General features: G+C 34.4%; 1 protein-coding gene across 1 annotated transcript in view; it reads right to left on the bottom strand.

The window, feature by feature from the left end:
- CCDC73 (coiled-coil domain containing 73) overlaps nt 1–19,384 on the bottom strand; it is a 57,108-nt gene that overhangs the window by 12,890 nt on the left and 24,834 nt on the right. Inside the window, exons 7-13 of the mRNA XM_074586199.1 lie at nt 18,886–19,021; nt 15,929–16,008; nt 9,800–9,928; nt 9,400–9,459; nt 6,739–6,843; nt 2,197–2,307; nt 690–824 (exon numbers count right to left, since the gene is read on the bottom strand). Coding sequence (XP_074442300.1) covers nt 690–824; nt 2,197–2,307; nt 6,739–6,843; nt 9,400–9,459; nt 9,800–9,928; nt 15,929–16,008; nt 18,886–19,021 — 756 coding nt within the window. The remainder of the gene's footprint in view (nt 1–689; nt 825–2,196; nt 2,308–6,738; nt 6,844–9,399; nt 9,460–9,799; nt 9,929–15,928; nt 16,009–18,885; nt 19,022–19,384) is intronic.

The following is a 19,384-nucleotide window of genomic DNA, read 5'->3' as shown; positions in this document are numbered from 1 at the left end:
TTAACCACTTGTTGACTTCTTATATGTGCTCTGAATATAGAACTGAACATAGATTTGGTTAACCCAGCAATGCAAGCTCAATTCTAGTTCAACCCGCACTGCATACAACAGTCTCTTACCTCCTGCATTCATTCCTTTCTAAGCTTGCTATGCCTTTGATAATAAGTGAAATAAAGGTGTGGGGTTTTTAAACTCGAACTGAAGACCTTACATAATCTGTATGTTGACAATACAAATCTTCTGATCTGTCCCATGTTACAGAGGCTAAAGTTAGTTCCTCTGAGGAGAAGTGGACTTATTTCCACGCTTCCAGGGAACTCATATACATATGAGGTCAATGAGTCTGCCACATTATTTGAGAAACGCCCATGCAAAATGTGTTTGTGAAATAGGATTTAGTAAAGATAGATTAAGATAACTGCTATCTATTGTGTATAAATTTATTAATGAGGTAACATCTCAAGTTTCTATGATGTAAGTGCCCTCGGGATGAAAGGGAAACATTCTCTGGGTACAGTAAGTTTTAATGGGATCTTGGATCATTGGTTACATCAGACAAATTTTTAGGTTTAGCAATGTCACAGGAAGATCAGTGGACATGACAGCCAGATTAGAAAAACTGTCATGTGTCTCATTCTCTAATACTTTTATAAGAAATGGAACGTACTGCAGCTATTGGAGACGCTTACCTGTGGATTTTCCACTTGCTCAGAACGCTGATTTTCCTGAGGAGGATGACAATAATCCTCAAGATGTCTATGAACTCCTTTAAGGGAATTCAGCTCATTTTTAATAATGTCTATTTCTCTTCTCATGTTTTCCTCCTGTAATAATTGAGGGTACACAGAGCACACAAACACAGATCTTTACTGCGTGTTCAAATATGTAAAACAGTGTTTTACAGGAGTATCAACAGTTTAACAAATTAAAGTACATCCTTTAAAGAAAGTGTAGATGCTAAGGAATTCCTTTGTACAAAGTAAGATAATTTTGAGCTCTTTCATTCCAACCAAAATTTTAACCACATTTCCATTACAGGCGATGCCTTTTATTAATTGGTGTTTTTTTAAGATTTACTTCAAGTAGCAATGCTTAAAAAAGTGAGATCTGTATTTATAGCTTTCTTCCTTTTTTGGCTCAAAGATAAACATGCTAGTCAACATTCATTGTCCACCTACAGTGTTAAGACTAGACTGCAACAGCAAATAATTTCCTTGGCACTTCACTTCTGTAAATAGCCTCAAGGGTCCAGTGCTTCTTCAGTGAGTATGTAACAAATTTTTGTATTTCTAACAAAAAGGATGGTCAAAAATACAAGTTGTAGAAAGAACAGAAGGGTAATTTTACAGAAATACCTTCATTTAATTGACAAATATTTCCAGAGCAGTGTATAATATTAACATTATCTATGATGATGCTATACTTTAAGAGACCATATTTGTAGTTAGCCATAGCAGAAATATGGAGAGAAAAAAAAATAATTAGGTTCTAAACAATAGTTGCAAGCATTCCTGAGAAATAAGCAGGGCCAAATCTCACATCTATACAGGAAACTATGGTATAAGACCCCTAGGAATTAGGGAGATCAAATCTTCTCAGGGCAGTGAGCAGCGGAACAGTTGAGCTATTTTGTAGTCTCATGGCTGCAGTCATCTCCATAGTGGATGCACACAAAAGAGTTAGCCTCAGACAAAAGGATTACAAGGACAACTCTGTAGCTGTCTATGGGGGCTTACATTCATTTTTTAGTATATGACAGTTTACTGATAGTTACCCTACTGAGAGGGTACAAGACTGCAGCCTAGAAATGCTGGTGTTCTCTGAATAAGTTGTATAAAAAATTGCAAGTTTCCTGAAGAATACATAAAATTCAATGTAAATTAAAAACTAGATCAGCTTCTACATCTAGGTAATAGCAAGTGTGTAAATCCAAGGCAACACCTAATACCCTGGCTCTTGCTTTATAGAGCTGCAGGAAACGCACTGACCTTTTAGAGCACAGAAGTCAACATTTCTCCTAAATCTATGTTTTAAAAGTATTCCTTTCTAGAAGAGTCTGCATTATTGGAAAAGAAATTGGTTGTTTTTATTGTATTATTTCTGTAATATTTTCTTGGCTTTTAGGAATTACCTGAAATGCTTGATGACTATTTCAGAAACCTTTTAATACTCTAACATTTAATTTAATAAACCTACATCTTTTTTCCAAGTTCTTAGTGCTTTCTCATGCTCATTCTGAAGATTAAGGAACTTTTCTTCATTTTCCTTGGCCTTCTCCCTTTGCAGCTCATTATCTCTTTCAAGGGTCTGCAATAAAATTAATTATCCAAAAAATAATCAATACCACATTAATGAATTTTGATGTGTTTTATGTTGCTTGGACCTTTGCTTCTAACATGCTGGAAGTGCCATACAGATCAGTGATAATGTGCTATCTCAACAATAATTTTCATAAATTAACAGAAAGGTGCTTATAGTTTAGCTAACAGGAAACAGGGGGAGGTTATGAAAAAAGAAATGGCTATAAAAGGGTATAAAAACACTTGCCATTATTCAGTTTCACTGCATAAGTTTTAATGTGCTGAAAAAGTAATATAAAGTCCCGAGATAAGAAATATGAAATGTAGCACAATCTAGACCCATTGTACTTAAAGAAAAAACTATTGTATACCCAAATAAAATCTTTTTATTTTTCTGACCAGTTTTTCTGTCCAAAACTGTTTATTAACATATCTATATAAACTGTATAAACTTTAAATTCTAAAACATATCTATTGGAATATGAAGCATACGCCTGATTATCCTTTAATTTATTTTTATTAGATCACTGAAATAGGAGTGCATTAAAATAACAGTAATATTATGTTTTATACCATCATAATTGTACTTGCAACATTTTGGGGTTAACTCTTTCAGCTTTACGGTGCTAAATTAAAGCAGGTCTTGTGTAAATCAAAAGTAACTTCACACACATCAGGTACTGTTGGAATTTTTAATCCTATCTCATTTTTATAGCAAACAATATGGAAGATAAAGGACTTACTGCATCCATTATCTACTATCTAGATGACACAAATATATTTGATAACGTAAACATAACTTTAATGCATGTAGCTATATGACCAGCTACATATGTATGATTCTGCTGAGCTGCTTTGAAAGTCCACTTGAAAAATGTTAAGATATGGATGCAATGCTCCAAAGCAATTCCTTTTTACTTAATCTTTAGCTAAAAATGAGTCTACTTCTTGATTCAATTTTTAAATGTCTATGTTAATTTAGCTACACTATTAATACAAATATATTTTACAGGTATAACACCAGGAAAACTCAGACTCCCTTGCATTTTTATACACATAGGGAAAGTTGTGCATAAGAATATAATGGATCTTCTCTGACAGATTATATAATTAAAAAGATGAGGCAATTCAACAATACATTACCTGAATAATTGCACTCTGATGTAGCACCTTTCACCCAATTTTATAAAGTAGGAGTCCAAGACCTCCTCTCTCTGATAAACCAGCTTAACTCCAAGGATTCTTTTACTTGTGTCTCAAATGCAACCTCCTTTGAGATGGAATATAGTAATTATTCGCAGCATAGCTCTTAGGGCAAAAGATCAGGAGGAGCAGAGGAATATGACTCATCATATGTTAAAGCCAATTGTACAGAGAGGGGAATACCTGAATTCCTTGCACTCTCAAGTATTCCGTCACCCGGTAAAGAATTATAACTTGTTTTTCTGAACTCTTAAGGACATTGGTATCCTAGCACTAAGCACGCATACATAATAAGCAGTAATTTTTTGTGAGTGAGTATATGAATAAAAATATTTCCATGGGATTGTACAATCACTCCCTCAATTTTTTTATTATTCTGAAGAAACACTTTTCCTTGATCAGCAAGGTCCACAAATTTGACAGGGATGTAGGATAGAGCATAGGGATAATACATGACCTTCAGACCCAATTCATCATATTGCGGTTCTAGAGCCAATAAAGATGTAAGCAATAATTCTCACATTGGCAGGAGAGTGGGTAGCCACTTCAAGTTATGTATTCAGCTCCCTATTTTATAAGTTCCATTTGTTGCTTTAAAAAAATGACACTGCAAAATAAGTAGTTAACTTTGTCTCATTCCCTGGAACATCACTGTATCAAACTGTCAGCCAAATGAGTAGTAAAAAGCAACTACTGTTTAAACAGAGAGATGGACATTTCTGACAAATCAAAATAATCCCGTGAGTTCATATGGAAAGAACATATGACATTCACTTTTAACATAGCATTGTATTTACATCATGCTGTTTAAGGGAATTGCTCTAATTTTAAGCATATATTTATTTGATTTACAAAAAAGCACATTAGAATATCTAGCCACTTTTGTTTCCAGATGTGATGTCTTGAAATCTTATCACTCATATGGGCATATATAAATGTTATGAATCCTTTAATTCCCATTCTCAAGCGAGAACATCTTGGTTTTGAGAGTCCACAGGACACTCTCACAAAACTCAACTGAGATCAAATCTTAGCTGATCTTAAGCCCCACACTGAAGACTAAGAGGGAATATTTACATCAAACTAAGTATTAAGGAGCCCCTGTACAGTCAACAGAGCTTTCAAAGGTTGAATCAAGAGCCTCCTATTAGAGATCCATGTCTTGTAACACCAATTTCATCTAAAGCACCTGTGCCTGCAAGAAATTAGCTTTGAAGACTACACTGAAGCTTTGATGACTAGAAAGTTTGTCTTGTAGTTAGAAAAATAGAAAATGTTAATACTTTCCCATTGTCAAACATGAACAGGACCCAAATCAAAGCAGGCTCTCTAATCAGAATTAGTATGATTGCAAAACAGAAATCAATTGTTGGCCTGTACAGGCCTAAGCAGGGACTTGTACTGAATTCATACCTTAACACCAAGAAAACAAGCTATATTTTTCTTACATTTTCAGACATTTATGTGGAGTCTTCAAAGATAAGATTCACAGATACCCTTCACAGTTTTAGCTGGAGCTTTATGGCATACTATAAACTTTATCTCAGATGGGAAACAATAGCTTAGAAATACTATCAGAAAAAGTACTTTTAGAATACACCTGCTATTCAATAATCCAGACACAAAGATCCTAAAGGCCCCCCTGTGTTATGAAAGTCATCATTAGTAAGGTTACATACCAATTAAATTATCTCAAGGTTCTGGTTTAATTTACAAAGTAATTTCATTCATCTTTAAAAATAAAATGCATGTTATCTTCTTACTTTAACAAAAAAACAGTATTGTATGAATAGCAAGTAATCTAGCTGTTTCACTGGACCCCACATATAAATGAGGTTACAGAAAAGCATGCCACTTCAGGCAATTCTACAGCCAAGGGACTGTTAAATTAATTTTGGTCAAAAGTTTCAAATGTGCTAAGAAAAATACAAATCTTTTCCCATTAAACTGTACTTTGTCATTTTAGTTTTTGGTTTGGTTTTGGGTGTGTTGTTTTTTTTAAAAAAAAGAGCCTATATACAAAAAGGGAACTGGAGAACTCTGAAGATTCATAATGAACTGGTGGGGCTGTTCTCCAGGTTGAGAAGCATCTCTTCTTGATTCTAGAGCACTTTGAGATCACAGAACTTTAAGTCATGAAAATCCAACACTAATACAAATACAAGAACCTAGACATCTGAAATCAGTGACTTCTCTTTCTCTTCCAGTCACTGCAGCTTTACCCAGTACTACAAAGCAGGTACTTTAATTCCTATTGAAATTTTAGCTAGTTTCTGAAGGAGAACATAACTCATCTTTAACCTTACTTGTTTCATCAAAATGCAAAATTCATATTGTGGCAGAAAGCAAACTGCTTACATCTATTAAAAGACAAAATAAGGCTTATGTGAAGTGAATCTAATTTCAATTTAGCGTAGAAGCATTTAGAAACAAAAGTTGCACATGCACACAGGAAGTTTAATTTGATATTATCTGAGATCCTAGTTCAAAACCTTGGCCTCACAGCCCAAGCAAATAATGGAATAGTTGTGGTTATGTATGAACAAATAGTAGATAGATAATAATTATTAATAGTGTGATTAATGGTTGTACCCAAACTCTGCATGGCACAGCTGGCCGGAACAGATATGACCTTAATCTTTAGTGCACTGTGGGCCAGTCTGACTGCTAGTGGAATTTAGAATCCAAACTGTTCTGAGCCACTTTCACACACTCAAAGAGGACCTGAGGAATGCTGCAACTCCACACTCTCCAGTTTGGCTACTTACCACCTCTTGCATAAATACGACACCTGACAACACAGTAAGAAACGGCTAAGGATATGCTCTTTTTTAGGCCCTCTGCTTTAACGAAACTGGGGACAAAATCTGCCTATAAAGATCTGAAATCTGAAGTATTTTCCAGAAAATAAATTTATACCTACATGAAAACTGTAAGAAACAAAAGTCATAAAATCATTTGATTTCAAAATACTTGAAAGCAACCCCCAATATGTTCTGGTTTTACCCTCCAGAAATAGCTGGTAAGAATAGCAACCATGATTTACTTTAGGGGGAGAACTAAAAGAGGGAAACCATAGACTGCGTTTCAAGGTTCATGCTGACAGTTAAGGAGCTGAGGGAGCAATGGAAGTGAGGTCAAAAGTTCTGAAAAGCATACAGATGTCTTTAACAGCCCTGGACTTAAAAAATACATAACAGATAGTAGCAGCTTGTCTAATCAAGAAAACTCTGACCTGATATTCTTCTTTCAGTGCATTTAATTCACTTTCCATTCTAACATTTGTTTGGGTTGTTCGCTGAAGCAGCTCCTGCACACACTGTAGAGAGCTGAGAATTTCCTTATTAAAACAAATTAGTATAAATTGAATAAGATTTTGTTTCTGAAGCTTAAACATTAGATAATTTATGTCTTTTAGATGAATATATTTATTTTTTATTCTGCCAGTGTCTACAAAATCATGTATATAAAAATGTATTCCAATGTCAACATTGGGGAAGGGCTTGTAGGAAGAAATCAGAACTCCAGGTTTTTCCGCCCTTTTGCTTTGGAGAAGATAACATTATTACAACTAGTTAAAACTTGCTCTTTTCCAGAGAATTTTCTTATCATTAAAATGAACAATCCATTGATACTTTAAACATACTTCAGTGCAAATCTGAATAAAATAAAGCAAATCCAACCCCGCTGTGAGTTCAATTGATCTGACAGAATAATTTTATGGTACCATATTATAGTTCTGGAAAATATGGAAAAACCCAGAGAAATTATACGGCAGGCAAGTAATCACTTCCATTAATGGATCACCCTTATGTGACATTATTCTGTATCTCCTGAATTAAATCCCAAAAGATGTGAACTAAGACACATTAGCTTTGCATTATATGGTGCAAGTACATCAGATTTTGTGGCACCTTCATCAAAAGTATATTGTTACTTCAAGAAGAATAAGTTCTAAAAAAAGAGCCATCCAAAATGAGTTGATTAAGGTTGGATAGATTTACAAACCCATCGGTGCTGCTATTAAGTTTGCTGCAGTTAGCTGAAAAAGTGGATGGAAACAAAACACATTTCCAAAGATTCAAAGACAGAGGGATGATATACCCAAGCCAATCTCTACTCCCTAAACACCAGAACAGCAATTACTAAAAGACCACCTGCACAGGAAAAAAACCCCCTGAGTTTCAGGTAGAAGATAATCTTAAATATTCTCAGTTGCTTCAAACTATATTGAGAGGGGAACGTATCATTAAAATAAAGTACTTTCATTTACCTACAAAGAGCTTTCATGTTTATCTGGTTTTGGTTTGATCATATACACAGATACAGTTATCTACTAAAAATAAAATCATTATTTTGGGTGTACTCTCATTCCTTTTCATGCACGTACGCTGTCATGCAGGGAGAAATAATATTTTTGCACTGAAGCTTCATTTATTTTTAGTTCAATTTTACATCTAGAAAACTGAACCACAGAGATGTGGGATGGCTTGGCCAGTGTCATCTGAGGTCGGTAGCAGAGTTGGCCTTGTCTTTTAAATCCAGTACAGTATTCACTCAACTAGACAAGATTGCTTCTCTGCATACAGTTCAGTGTAAACAAACTACAATTTAGACAATATATTCAGCCTTAGTCCAAGAGCCACTGAAACCAACATCTTCAATTAATCCAGACAGTGAATTTGTGGCTCTCTGTAACACTGAAATCGACGTTTTCTAACCCAGGTTCTTGGAGAAAACATGAAGTTGATCTCTGTATTAGAGCCCTCCCCAGATTTATACCAAACCCCTCCATATGTCAAAAAACAACCAACCAAACAAACTCTAGCAATTCACACAGAACAAAATAGAGAAAAAAACCTGAGTCCTTCTCTTAGATAATACCTATCAAATATGCATATGAATTATGCTACAAGCATCTCCACATAAATGCTTTTAGTGCATTCAGGGCTGTGGGAGTAATGAGGTCTGAGTATGTCTCTTGTTTTTTCTCTGATGTTTATTGGCAAGTATTTTTAAAAAGCAAATTCAAACACAACCAGGCTTTTATGGATTGAAAGAGTACTGCTGGATTAGCCTTCAATGAATGCTCAGTGGGTATATAAGCAAGCTACTGCTTTTGTCCCTCCCTGAGAACAAGAACGATACACTTCTCTGACACGTTTGTTTTAATGAACTGTAGAATGAAAATTCTGCAACTGTTTACAAAAAAAAAAAAAAAAAAGCCCTTTTTACACTTAATATTTTGCAAAGCAATGTATTCTGCTGTTATTACAGGGAACATAATTTTCTTGCTGTATTTGATACTTGACTTCATGTACCTTGGTTTGAATATCTGGATTTGTTCTGGAACATACCTGAGTTTGCGATACAAGACAGTTTTAACTCTGCTCAGCTACGTGTAGGTGTAGCTTAATATTCTGTATGTACATGTTCTGTATGAATGAACACCATTTCCTTTGTATATGACTGACACATGATTCCAATTTTATCTGGTTTCAATACCAGGAGTATTATAGTAAACTGTTGGCAACCAGAAAGCAGAAGAGCAAGCGTGTTATGCAAACCTTATTGCTTATTTGTACTTATTTTTCATGGGTATACCAAATTTCTCCCATCTGAATTCAAAGACAAAACTTAAGAATAGAGAATCAAAGTTAAGAAAAAACTTGGAATAAAGTGTCAAATAATGTACTTTGTTTTGCTAATATACTTTGTAAAAGCTGAGAAGTCAGATCCTATTTATGGTAGTATTAAAATATTTCTGAAGCTAAAATAAGTGAATTTAACTAGGTTTGATAGTTTAGTATAATAATTTCAGAAACTTAAGTATGAATATAACACATATATACTTAGAGTGATTTTTAAATAGCAAAGTTGTATTAATACAACTCACCAACTTTTCTTCTTTAATGTGAGTGTTTTCTTCTTGAACTTTTTTACTAACTGCTGTCTCCTTAAAAAAGAGCATGAAGAACAGTAAAAGGCATTTAAAATTGCTGTCCATTTTCTTTAGTTGTATTGTATTAACGTGATATTGTGAATCATCATGAGTATATTTAAAGAAACTAAATGGTTTTGAAATGTCCTCTTAGCCATATTTTTTTACTATAAAATTACACTTAAATTCATAGCATATTTACTTCTGTAGAAATGTTCTGGAAACAGTTTTGTTATGTTGTATATGCTGTTAGTAGAAAGGAATCTATACAAATCAGAGAGATAGTTGCCATGATTTTTGCGGCAAGAACAGAAAATATTCACCAAAATTTTAATTTGTTTAAATTCCAAAATACCATTGTGATTTTTTGTTGGAGTTCTTGAAACTGTTTTTCCTTTGCTGCAAGATTGATGTTTTCTTCTCCCACCCTGTACTGAGATGTGACCTTGGACCTTATCAAGTCTGTAGTTACTTTCTTCAGTTCCTTAACACAGGAAACACATATAAATAGTTCACCCAGCATAGGCATTGCAATTCAAAACGAAGACAAATCTTTTAAACTATCCTGAGTCATGCCCTACTTTTAAATAACGTATGGAAACAACAGAATAAATAAGAGGAACTGAAATTCATAAGACTGACTTGCTAAACTTTAAATTTGTCACACGTGGCTAAAAGTTTATTTTCAGAGGTAAAATGTTATTGTGCTAATTCTACTCTGTTTGAAGTATTTATGATACTTATACTTCTTGGAAGATGAAATAACAAAATGTTTATTAGAAGTGGGCATTGAGTTGGTATTGGTAAAACCTCCTACACTGAGATATACAATAGGAATAAAGTACCTATTATAACTACTCTGTATGTTCCTGGGAATCAGGAAAAAAAAAAGGAAGAACAGTGACTATCTGGTAAAAACAGGAACTGGCTATAAATTTGGAGGATCTTTGCTTTTCCTGAAACATTAATTACTTAATCTCAGGAGAATGCTAAATTAATTTTATATTAGAGACTTCTACAACATGATTTTCCACCTAAAATATGCCTTTGATTTTATAGTCTTTATAATCTTTTAAATATCCTGCTTTTTTTTTGGTGTCTGTTTTCTAACCAGTTTATTCCAAGCTCCTAGCGCAGCAAATAAACAGTAAATGCTTTGATCTCATTAAATTACAACTTATAGTTCCTGGAGTCATAAATATTGTGCCCTGTTCTCCCCCACCCCTCCCATTCTGGTACAAGGTAGTCTGTTTAATATCGCTCTCTCCTTGAGCACTCTGACGTTTACTCAGACAAATAGCAGAGGTTATGAATGCTGTTCACAGATAGTATCAAGAATTCTTCATGATGCCATAGTGGTGAACCAAGCATGCAGAATGGTAATAGTTTTATCTAACAACTAAGTTTGGTCTGTTTAACTTTTCTTCACAAAACTGGAATTCCATCTTATCACAGACCAATGGTTTAACTGTTCTGGACAAAATCATATAGCAGTACAAAAGAAAAGGGAAGATTATGTTGAAATTCACAAATGTAAAGTTTTACAGACAATACAATATAGGTACAGACAATATAGGTACTATTTTAAAACAGATCATTTTTTTCCTAGAGGCTTTATTTCTCATATTTTAGCCATAAATAAATCTAAAATGATCTAATAAGTATTACGTGTAATTGTAGAATTAATTATAGAATCCAAAGACAGCAATGCTTTAGAATTGTGATATTCTGTAACCTAGTAAGGCTTCTTCCATCTTTTGCAATAAAGTCATATACTAGTTGTAATATTTTTTACTAGAAGGCTCTGCAATGAAATAAGCAAGGAGAGTTCCTACATGTAAATGGCAGAAGGTGAAAGCAGTTTTAACTTTTTACAAAGTGAAAAGGTTAACTATGCCAATCTTTACCGAGAACTAGATTAACAGTACACAGAAGACAGCTAACAGGTTGTGTGCTACACAAGCAGGTGCAAAAACCTGCTATGGATTTGATACTATATATTTTCCAAAATTCAGAGGTTATTATGTGCAGAAAAATCTTACTACATTTTTTGTCACAGGGAAAGAAGTCATACTAAGTATATCATGCCCTCGAGGTGAAAAGATGACTGGGTTGTCTTCTTTATATGTAGCAGGTAGATGTGTATAATCCATCTGGAAATGAACCCAGATCTGCTAATCTGACAAAGCTGTAGGCAGGAAAAAAACAAAACCAACATGCAACCAAAAAACAACACAAACCCAAAAAGAACCAACACAAACCAGATCACCAAAAATCAGTGAAAGCACAAGGTATGCAGCTGTGAAAACAATATAACTTTATACCTACATACGTGTATTTTCTTGTACTCTGAAATGAAAAAATATTCACACCCAAAGTTTTTGCTCCTTTTTCTAGTAACTTTCTGTTATTCATAAGATCACTAGTAGTATTCAGAATGCTATAAATTAAATAGAATCTGGAAAATAATTTTATCAGTTTTTGGGGAATGCTGAGAAAGAAGGATAAGGCTTTAAACCTACTCCTTTGATGTGTTGCTAGTAGCAGCCAACGCTTAGGGACATGGCTTCAGAAACGCTTCAAGCCAGCGTACGTCACGAGTGTCACAAAAGAAACAGTTCTGCTCCTTAAATGTATTTTACTTTTGCCAGTTGTTCTAAGCTAAAACTTACTCCCTTTTTTTGGTAAAATGTAGTTTTGATCAATACAAAATTTTCATTCTACTTTCCCTCAAGGCCACACAAATGTATGTGCCACCACAAAGAGGTGGTATGGGACTGGAAAAGCAGCCAGCACAGGCAGATGTAACCACTTCCCAAGACAGTGCTGATACCTTACGCAAACTTTAAGTGTATCCAAAATTACAGCAATATCTTTTCACTGTCTTCCTGGATCAGTGCAACCCTCTTGTGATCTTTCAGGCCTTGAGCAGCATAGCTGTTTTTTAAAGGTTTGTTTCATTCTGCTGCTTTTCTTGGCCAGATTTCAATGCTAGCAGATTTCATAGTGCTTGAAAAGAATACTACCACACTGGATATCTAAATGTTCAAATTCTAAAACAAATGCTTCTGAAAAGGAAATTATGCCACAGTCTGTTAAGCCAAGATTTAGGAACTGGTTTTGTAAGCAGGCAATGTCAAGAGCAAACTATAACCTCTCTAAATAATATTTCTTTACACAAATCCCAGAAGACTAAACCCGTGCAGAACGGACCTCAGTTTAACCCAGTTTTTACTGCTGTACATATTTAACACCCGCATCACATACTTGCAATTTCATTAAAACTGGAGATGAGTTTAGTTTTATCCACAAATGTTGAATAGCATTCACTAACTTCATATTCCCCTTAAGAACAAATGCGAGAGATCATCCTGGGCTGAGTCAAAGTAATGGCTGTGATAAGAGCTGACAGCCAAATTAAGGTTTTAGTACTATGGATAGTCATTCCCCCTCCAGCACTGGAGTGGGAATATTAGAGGAAAGAAGTTTGAACCCACAAGTTGTCAGAGGTCAGTCAAATCCCCAAGGCAGATAAAACCAACTTTGTAAGTTGTCCCAACTTGTGCTGCAGATATTACGGCTTCTTTCAGCTACGCAGCAAGTGAAAACAGCCTGGTAATCCCTCTTCCAAACTCTTCAAATAGCAAAGTTTTCTTATTGCTTTGTATCTCTTGTATCCCCCTTCGGTCTACAAGAGATACATTCCTCAACAAGGGGAAACCCCCAACTGCTTTAAGATGGTTAGGCTAACTACAAGGTAACAACCACAGTGAAATGAAACTAGCTCAGGGCACTTCTCACTGGGTCCAAGCGCTTCTCTTTGCTTACGGAGTGACCCAAAAGATGAGCCCACAGCCCTTCACAAACAGAAGTCGTGCTGAACTAACAGATGCCATTAAAGGTAGAGTTCAGAACTGCACACGCTCGCTACATAACATTCCAGAAATGTTTTATAAGCAAACCATTGAAATAGGGAATATTGAAAAACGGGCTGGTTTGGTTTTGTTTTTGTTTTTGTTTTTTTTACTCTATTATTCATTTTTAACTCTGTTTTCACAGAAATTCTGCAGTTTGAGGAAAAAGGCATGTTTTTCTATTATACACAACTTTTATCTATAAAACTATATTTACAAATAAATAAACACCCACCTTTTTTTTGCAGAATAAGGCATTGCCACAGCAAAGTGCTGCAGCACCACCTGCAATTTTAAAAGGCTAAGAAATTAAATTCCAGTTCAGTTTTCCACTGACATTCAGAATAGGATGTTCAAATACTAAAGAACCGATAAGAAATGCAGAAATAATCAGGATAAAGGCATTTCCTGGTGAGCTGAGGAAGCCAGATTAAGTTTCAGTTGGCCTCTTCTTCTGCTTATCTAACAGTATTTTATTTAAAATTCATCACCATGACCTTACGAATCAAGAGTACAGCTGAAAAAAAAATGGATCAAGCAATATATTTGATTACTGGAGTACATAAATCACCATCAGTTTATCTCACACGCCTCTGTTACTCACAAGTTTCACTATGTAAAATTTTCTTAAACATTTTTCTTTTCTTACCTCTCAAATTACTTACCCTCAGAGAATTCTAAGTAATGAATTATTCTCAGTTTCTTAATCAAAAGCAACAAATCTAATTTACTGCAATGCTTAAAAATTTCTAAAACTCCTAAGTTTTTGTATTTGCAACATATTACAATAAAGATGTGCTGTATTTTAGATGAATGTCCCTCTTTTTTTTCACATACAAATTACAATTCCTTTAAAAAGGAATTGTACAGTTGAAGCGTACTAAGTGCACACAAGACATTGTCCTCAGACCTTCATGGCTATGACGACAATAGCATTCTAATAAATACAGCTTCTATAGAGAAAAGTTACCACTGACAACTTCCACTGTTTTTCTGTTGCTCTTCCATCCATCAAATATTTCAGATAAATACATATAGGTTATGTGTATATATAATACATAAATATATATGTGTATAACCTATCATTTGAATTACGTAGTAATAAACATTTCTAAATGCCATGAAACCTAATTGTGATTTAGAAATCAATTTGAGAATTTTCCCAGTGTTCTGGGAAACTCTTATTGTGTTTCTCAGTCTGTTTTTATGATGGTAGGAGTTCTGCAATCTTGATTAGTCACTTCAAAACTTGATATTTTTGACACTGAGGTTTGCCATGTTATATTCTAGTATGTAACTAAACAATTCTAGATTCAATTCACGATTAACCTTTACCGTGGCTAGGATATATTCATGTAATAAATATAAAAAATAAGCAAAGCACTAGAGAAGGTAAGACTGAAATAGATAAAAAAGCCTTGAACTGTCTCTAGTTCAAAATAAAATTTACCAATCAGGCTTCCAGAGGCATCATACTCCAAAGAACCTTAACAATAAGAAGCTGTGTGCTCTTAAGAACAAAAAACAACACTAGATTCACGGAGAGCTTTCAAGTACTTCTGTACCTTCAAATCTCATTTTTCAGGCAAAGAAGAGGTATGGCAAGTAAATACCCAATTTTTGATCAATTTCACCCAAATACAAAATGGTAATAGTCCCTTCTCATTTACAAGTTATCTCCCCTCCCACCCCACCCCTTTTTATTTTGCAAGAAAATCACAAACTTTGCAAAGATTCCATAGTAGTCCAAAGCATTTGTCTGGAAGCTATGTATTAACATTAGGCCAAGAAAGCGAGAACAGATGTGCATTTGTTCCCTACTAAAATCCTCAGAGAGTCAAAGGGAGAAAAAAAAAGTGGAATAGAAAGATAAGGAGATATGAAAAGGATGTGCTGTGGAAAGATACTGAGTTTACAGGACAATTTTGACTTCAGAGGGTCCCTTTGCTCTTCTGTCAGCACTTAAGAAACATCTCAAAGGGAAAAGAGAACTTTATTCTTCCCACTATTAGATATATCTATTCAGGAGTGCAACTCAAAATCGTACCTGGCAAATAGCAGTTTTTTAATAGATGAGGGCAGAAAAGAGCTTAATGGCCAGAAAACTTGTCCATCGTATCACTATTACCTCATGTCACAGTTGCCCTATCAGAAAGCTCTCACATTTCTGATGTGGATTCACTTATCTTTTTATCCTACGTTCAAGCTACCAGCTTGCTTCTATGGCAACTACTCTTCATGTTCTATTTCTCTTTGACTAAACTGAAACCACTGCTACCTTTCCATGTCAGATGTGAGAAGCAATGACAACATGGCACTGGAAGAAGAGAAGTTGCTAATAATTGACATGAAACAAGTAGGATGCTGTAGCAGTAAACAGAAATTCCCAAGTTACAGAAACTATTCAGAGCCGTTCAAATTTTAGTTGGCGTTCATCTGAAGACTAATTTAGCCATTAATCATAGAATGAAGAACAGTTCTGCTGCTTGTCCACTACTTCTGCTAATAGTACAGCAGCTTGTAGAAGTCCCAGTCACACTTATACATTCAGAAATAAATACTATACTTACTTCCTTCAGATTACTTATTTCAGTCTCTTGTCTTTTATTCACTGATGTTAGTTTCTTATTGAGCTGTATCGCTTCCTGTACTTTAAAAAAAAAATAAAACATGTTAACACATACTTTCATATTTGAATATTTGATTTATAACTGCAATGCATTATGTATAATTAATAAAATAATTAAACATCTTCATGGAAAGGAAACAGACTGAAAATAGGACTCAACTACTTTTTCTGTACAGTGTTATACTACATTGGAGGATTACACCAGGTGGTACCAGTTGTTCTACACCTCAAACAATGAGTTTAGACTTTTCTGTATCTTGGTTTGCCTTTTTTTTTTTTCAATTGTAATTTAATTTTTAGTGTCATTTGATGTCACTTTATTAGGACCACTTCTCCATTAACTTTTAATCTTAGTTTTGTTTTTTAACTAAGGCTTTGCTTGTAATTTTCTGATGAGTTTAATTATTTTCAGAGGACCACAGACCATAATGAACAACAGAATATTCAAATAATTGAGATAACAGATGTACAGAGTTATATGCATATAGGACATGGAAGACAGCAAACAACAGAGGACGAAAGAGAGGAAATGCTAATAACCTCTGTCCCTTTTGAAAGGGGAGTTTTCTCTTAGACTTTATATAGGCCAAGATATCACTAGGAAATTGCGTGAAGTTTCACAGTGAAAAGCTGAAGATATTCACTGGTCCCTGCACTTTTTCAGTCACCTGTATTCAATCTCAGTGTTTTGATCCTCTGAGGTCTCTCTTCAGCCTTTTCTATTTCCCGATTCCTCTTCATTCACCGCTAATCTTTTCCCTTCATTTTCTCAAAAATCTTCTAGCACAACACTTGAATACAAGAACTCTAGACACTCCATCAACACCCAGAAAGTTCTTTCCTTTTCTGTTAAAGATGGTAAGCATCATGGGGAACGACGGACAACTAACTGCCTTACAATACAATAAGCAATTTTGCAGTTTTGTATGAGAACGTGCTTAACAAATTAAAACACTTAAGAATGTAACAAATATCTTCCAATACAACTTAGAAAAAAAACAAAAAAACAAGCAGGCAAAAATTGGTAAAACTCTCTCCGACCTTTCAACAAGAGTCATGTGTTCACTCTCTAGCTTTAAAATACTAATAGTAGGACATTGGTTAGGCAATAAAGTTTTAGATTTATTATAAATTGTGATATTTTACCTATACAGCATATAACACATCAATTTTCACTTTCTTGTGTCCCTACATACTGCTTTAATACAGCAGATAAAGAACAACAGTTTATAAATTTAAACAATTTGCATTAAAAATGCCTCGTATACTTTCTGCCTGACTTTTCCACTACCAGCAGTTTGTTGCTCAGAATTTACAAGTTACCTACATTTATAAGTTACATACTGCAATGCAAATTGAATTCTCTCTGCAGTAAAAGACACAGTAGAGTCAAGCTGGTGAACAGATTGGCTTCTTGGATGGAAGCAGTTAGTAACACATTTAATCTTTTCTAGAGGTTGGTTTTGCAATTATTGATAAATGTAAGTAGAAACACAGCAAAAAGCATTTATATGTGGTTCAAATAGTGTAAATATACAGAGTAAATTTTATTTTTCCATGAAATAGCAAGAAGACTTTTCTGTACGTGACATAATAGAAAAGCCTTGTCCAATGTAAACAAAAGGAAAACACTGCAATGTTTTCTCTTAATTTGTTTTTAATATTAAATATTAGTCTATTAAAAAAACCTGAATACCAAAAGTAACTTGAGGTACTGAAATATCACAAATACACATTGAATGTGCTACCAATTTATTCAAACTAGATCTGAAAAACTGTTTGGTTTCAGGCATCAATAACCTCCAAACTTACAAGCTTTGGTATTTGAAGGTTTTTTGTGGTTTTGTTTGGGTTTTTTTGTTTGCTTGGGGGGTTTGTTTGTTTGTTTTGAGTTATACAACTACTTCTCCCTTTCCTTAAAAAATAAGTACTTATTTTTATTTATGTCCTGTGTACATGTTTACATGGATAAAAACTGTGGGCACACAGAACTATACCTAAAGTCCATATTCTACACATACACTGTGATCTTTGCATAGAAATTTATCACTTTATTATGAGAAACGAAGATTTCTCTCTCAAATTAATAGGTACAAAACTTCATTTAAATGAGGTATTTATATTACTTGAGGTTATCAGCTTTATTATTTTACAGATAAAAATTATATATTTATATGAATGCATGTGGAGTAATATTTCCATGTGTAAGTAGTTTCACAAATAATTTTACTACATTTCAACACATGATCAAGGATAAGGTACTGATTTATAAAGCTTGAATAACCAAATAGTCAGAATCTACGTAACAATGGTAACTGCATAAAATTATTCATACCTCCCTATTTACTTACTGAACTGGTTTTGAGATTTTATATTTCTGTACAAGAAAATAATTTTTATTATTTCATTAATGTTTTCTGTCCATTTCTCAACAATAAGCCTACTTTAAAGAGCATTCCTTTTCCCCTGTTTGCTAATTCCTTTATTTTCACTCCTCCATTGGAGCTGGTACAACTGTTTATGTTAATTATGCTGAATGGCAACAGTAAGCTGATCAAAATGAAGCATTTTTTTTTATTATTCTTTTTAAAGGGTTGGGTCTGCTGCTTGATTGTTTTGAACACAAATCAGTTCTTCAATATGATTTACCATGTGTTCACACACACAACTGTACCAACATATCAGCAAAGAGCAGAAGAGGTAACGGGCCTGTGCTGCTTAACCTGGCACTGGCACAGAAACAGTGACGAAGCTACTCAGTTACAGTTATTATCAGTTGTTATATTTTATGCTTGGCACTGGGTAGCTGCTATTCTTCTGACTTTTCATGTGTCGACAACTCGGTGTTGTCAAAACACAGCAAAAACAAACGCTGGAGAACATTAAAGACGCACATACCACTGTGCTCCAGTTTTCCATGAACACCTTTTACGATTCCAAACTGACACGCAATAGTAGCGTAACATTTCTCAATTTCATTCAGTTTCTTATGATGCTCCTCTTTCGCCGTTAAGTGCATCTGTAATTTTTGATCCTGTTAGAAACATAAATGAAGCACCTACTTAATGACAGTAACAAGCACGTATAAACCAACTCTCCAAATGCTCCCATTTCCAGATAGCACCTCATTCCAAAGACCTTCACCTGTGTGTTAGATTACCAAAAAAGCACTTTAACACATTTTCACATACTGTACCTTATATTTAGGAGAACTCTTATGTAAATGTCTGCAGAACTCTATTAACTGTTTTCAAATCTTAGTTTCAGGTTTTCCTTTGTTATGTGGCTTAAATGTGTTACTTAATCCATCGCTGTATTGCAAACATAGCCTAACATGCTAATGCTGCCTGTGTTTATATTTGTCCTCCTGCACTACCACTCGGTACAGCATTGTATT

This window comes from Larus michahellis, chromosome 4 (assembly GCF_964199755.1).
Source record: "Larus michahellis chromosome 4, bLarMic1.1, whole genome shotgun sequence".
NCBI lineage: Eukaryota > Metazoa > Chordata > Aves > Charadriiformes > Laridae > Larus > Larus michahellis.
The sequence above is the reverse complement of the archived record's forward strand: the minus strand, read 5'-3'. Positions and strand labels throughout refer to the sequence as shown.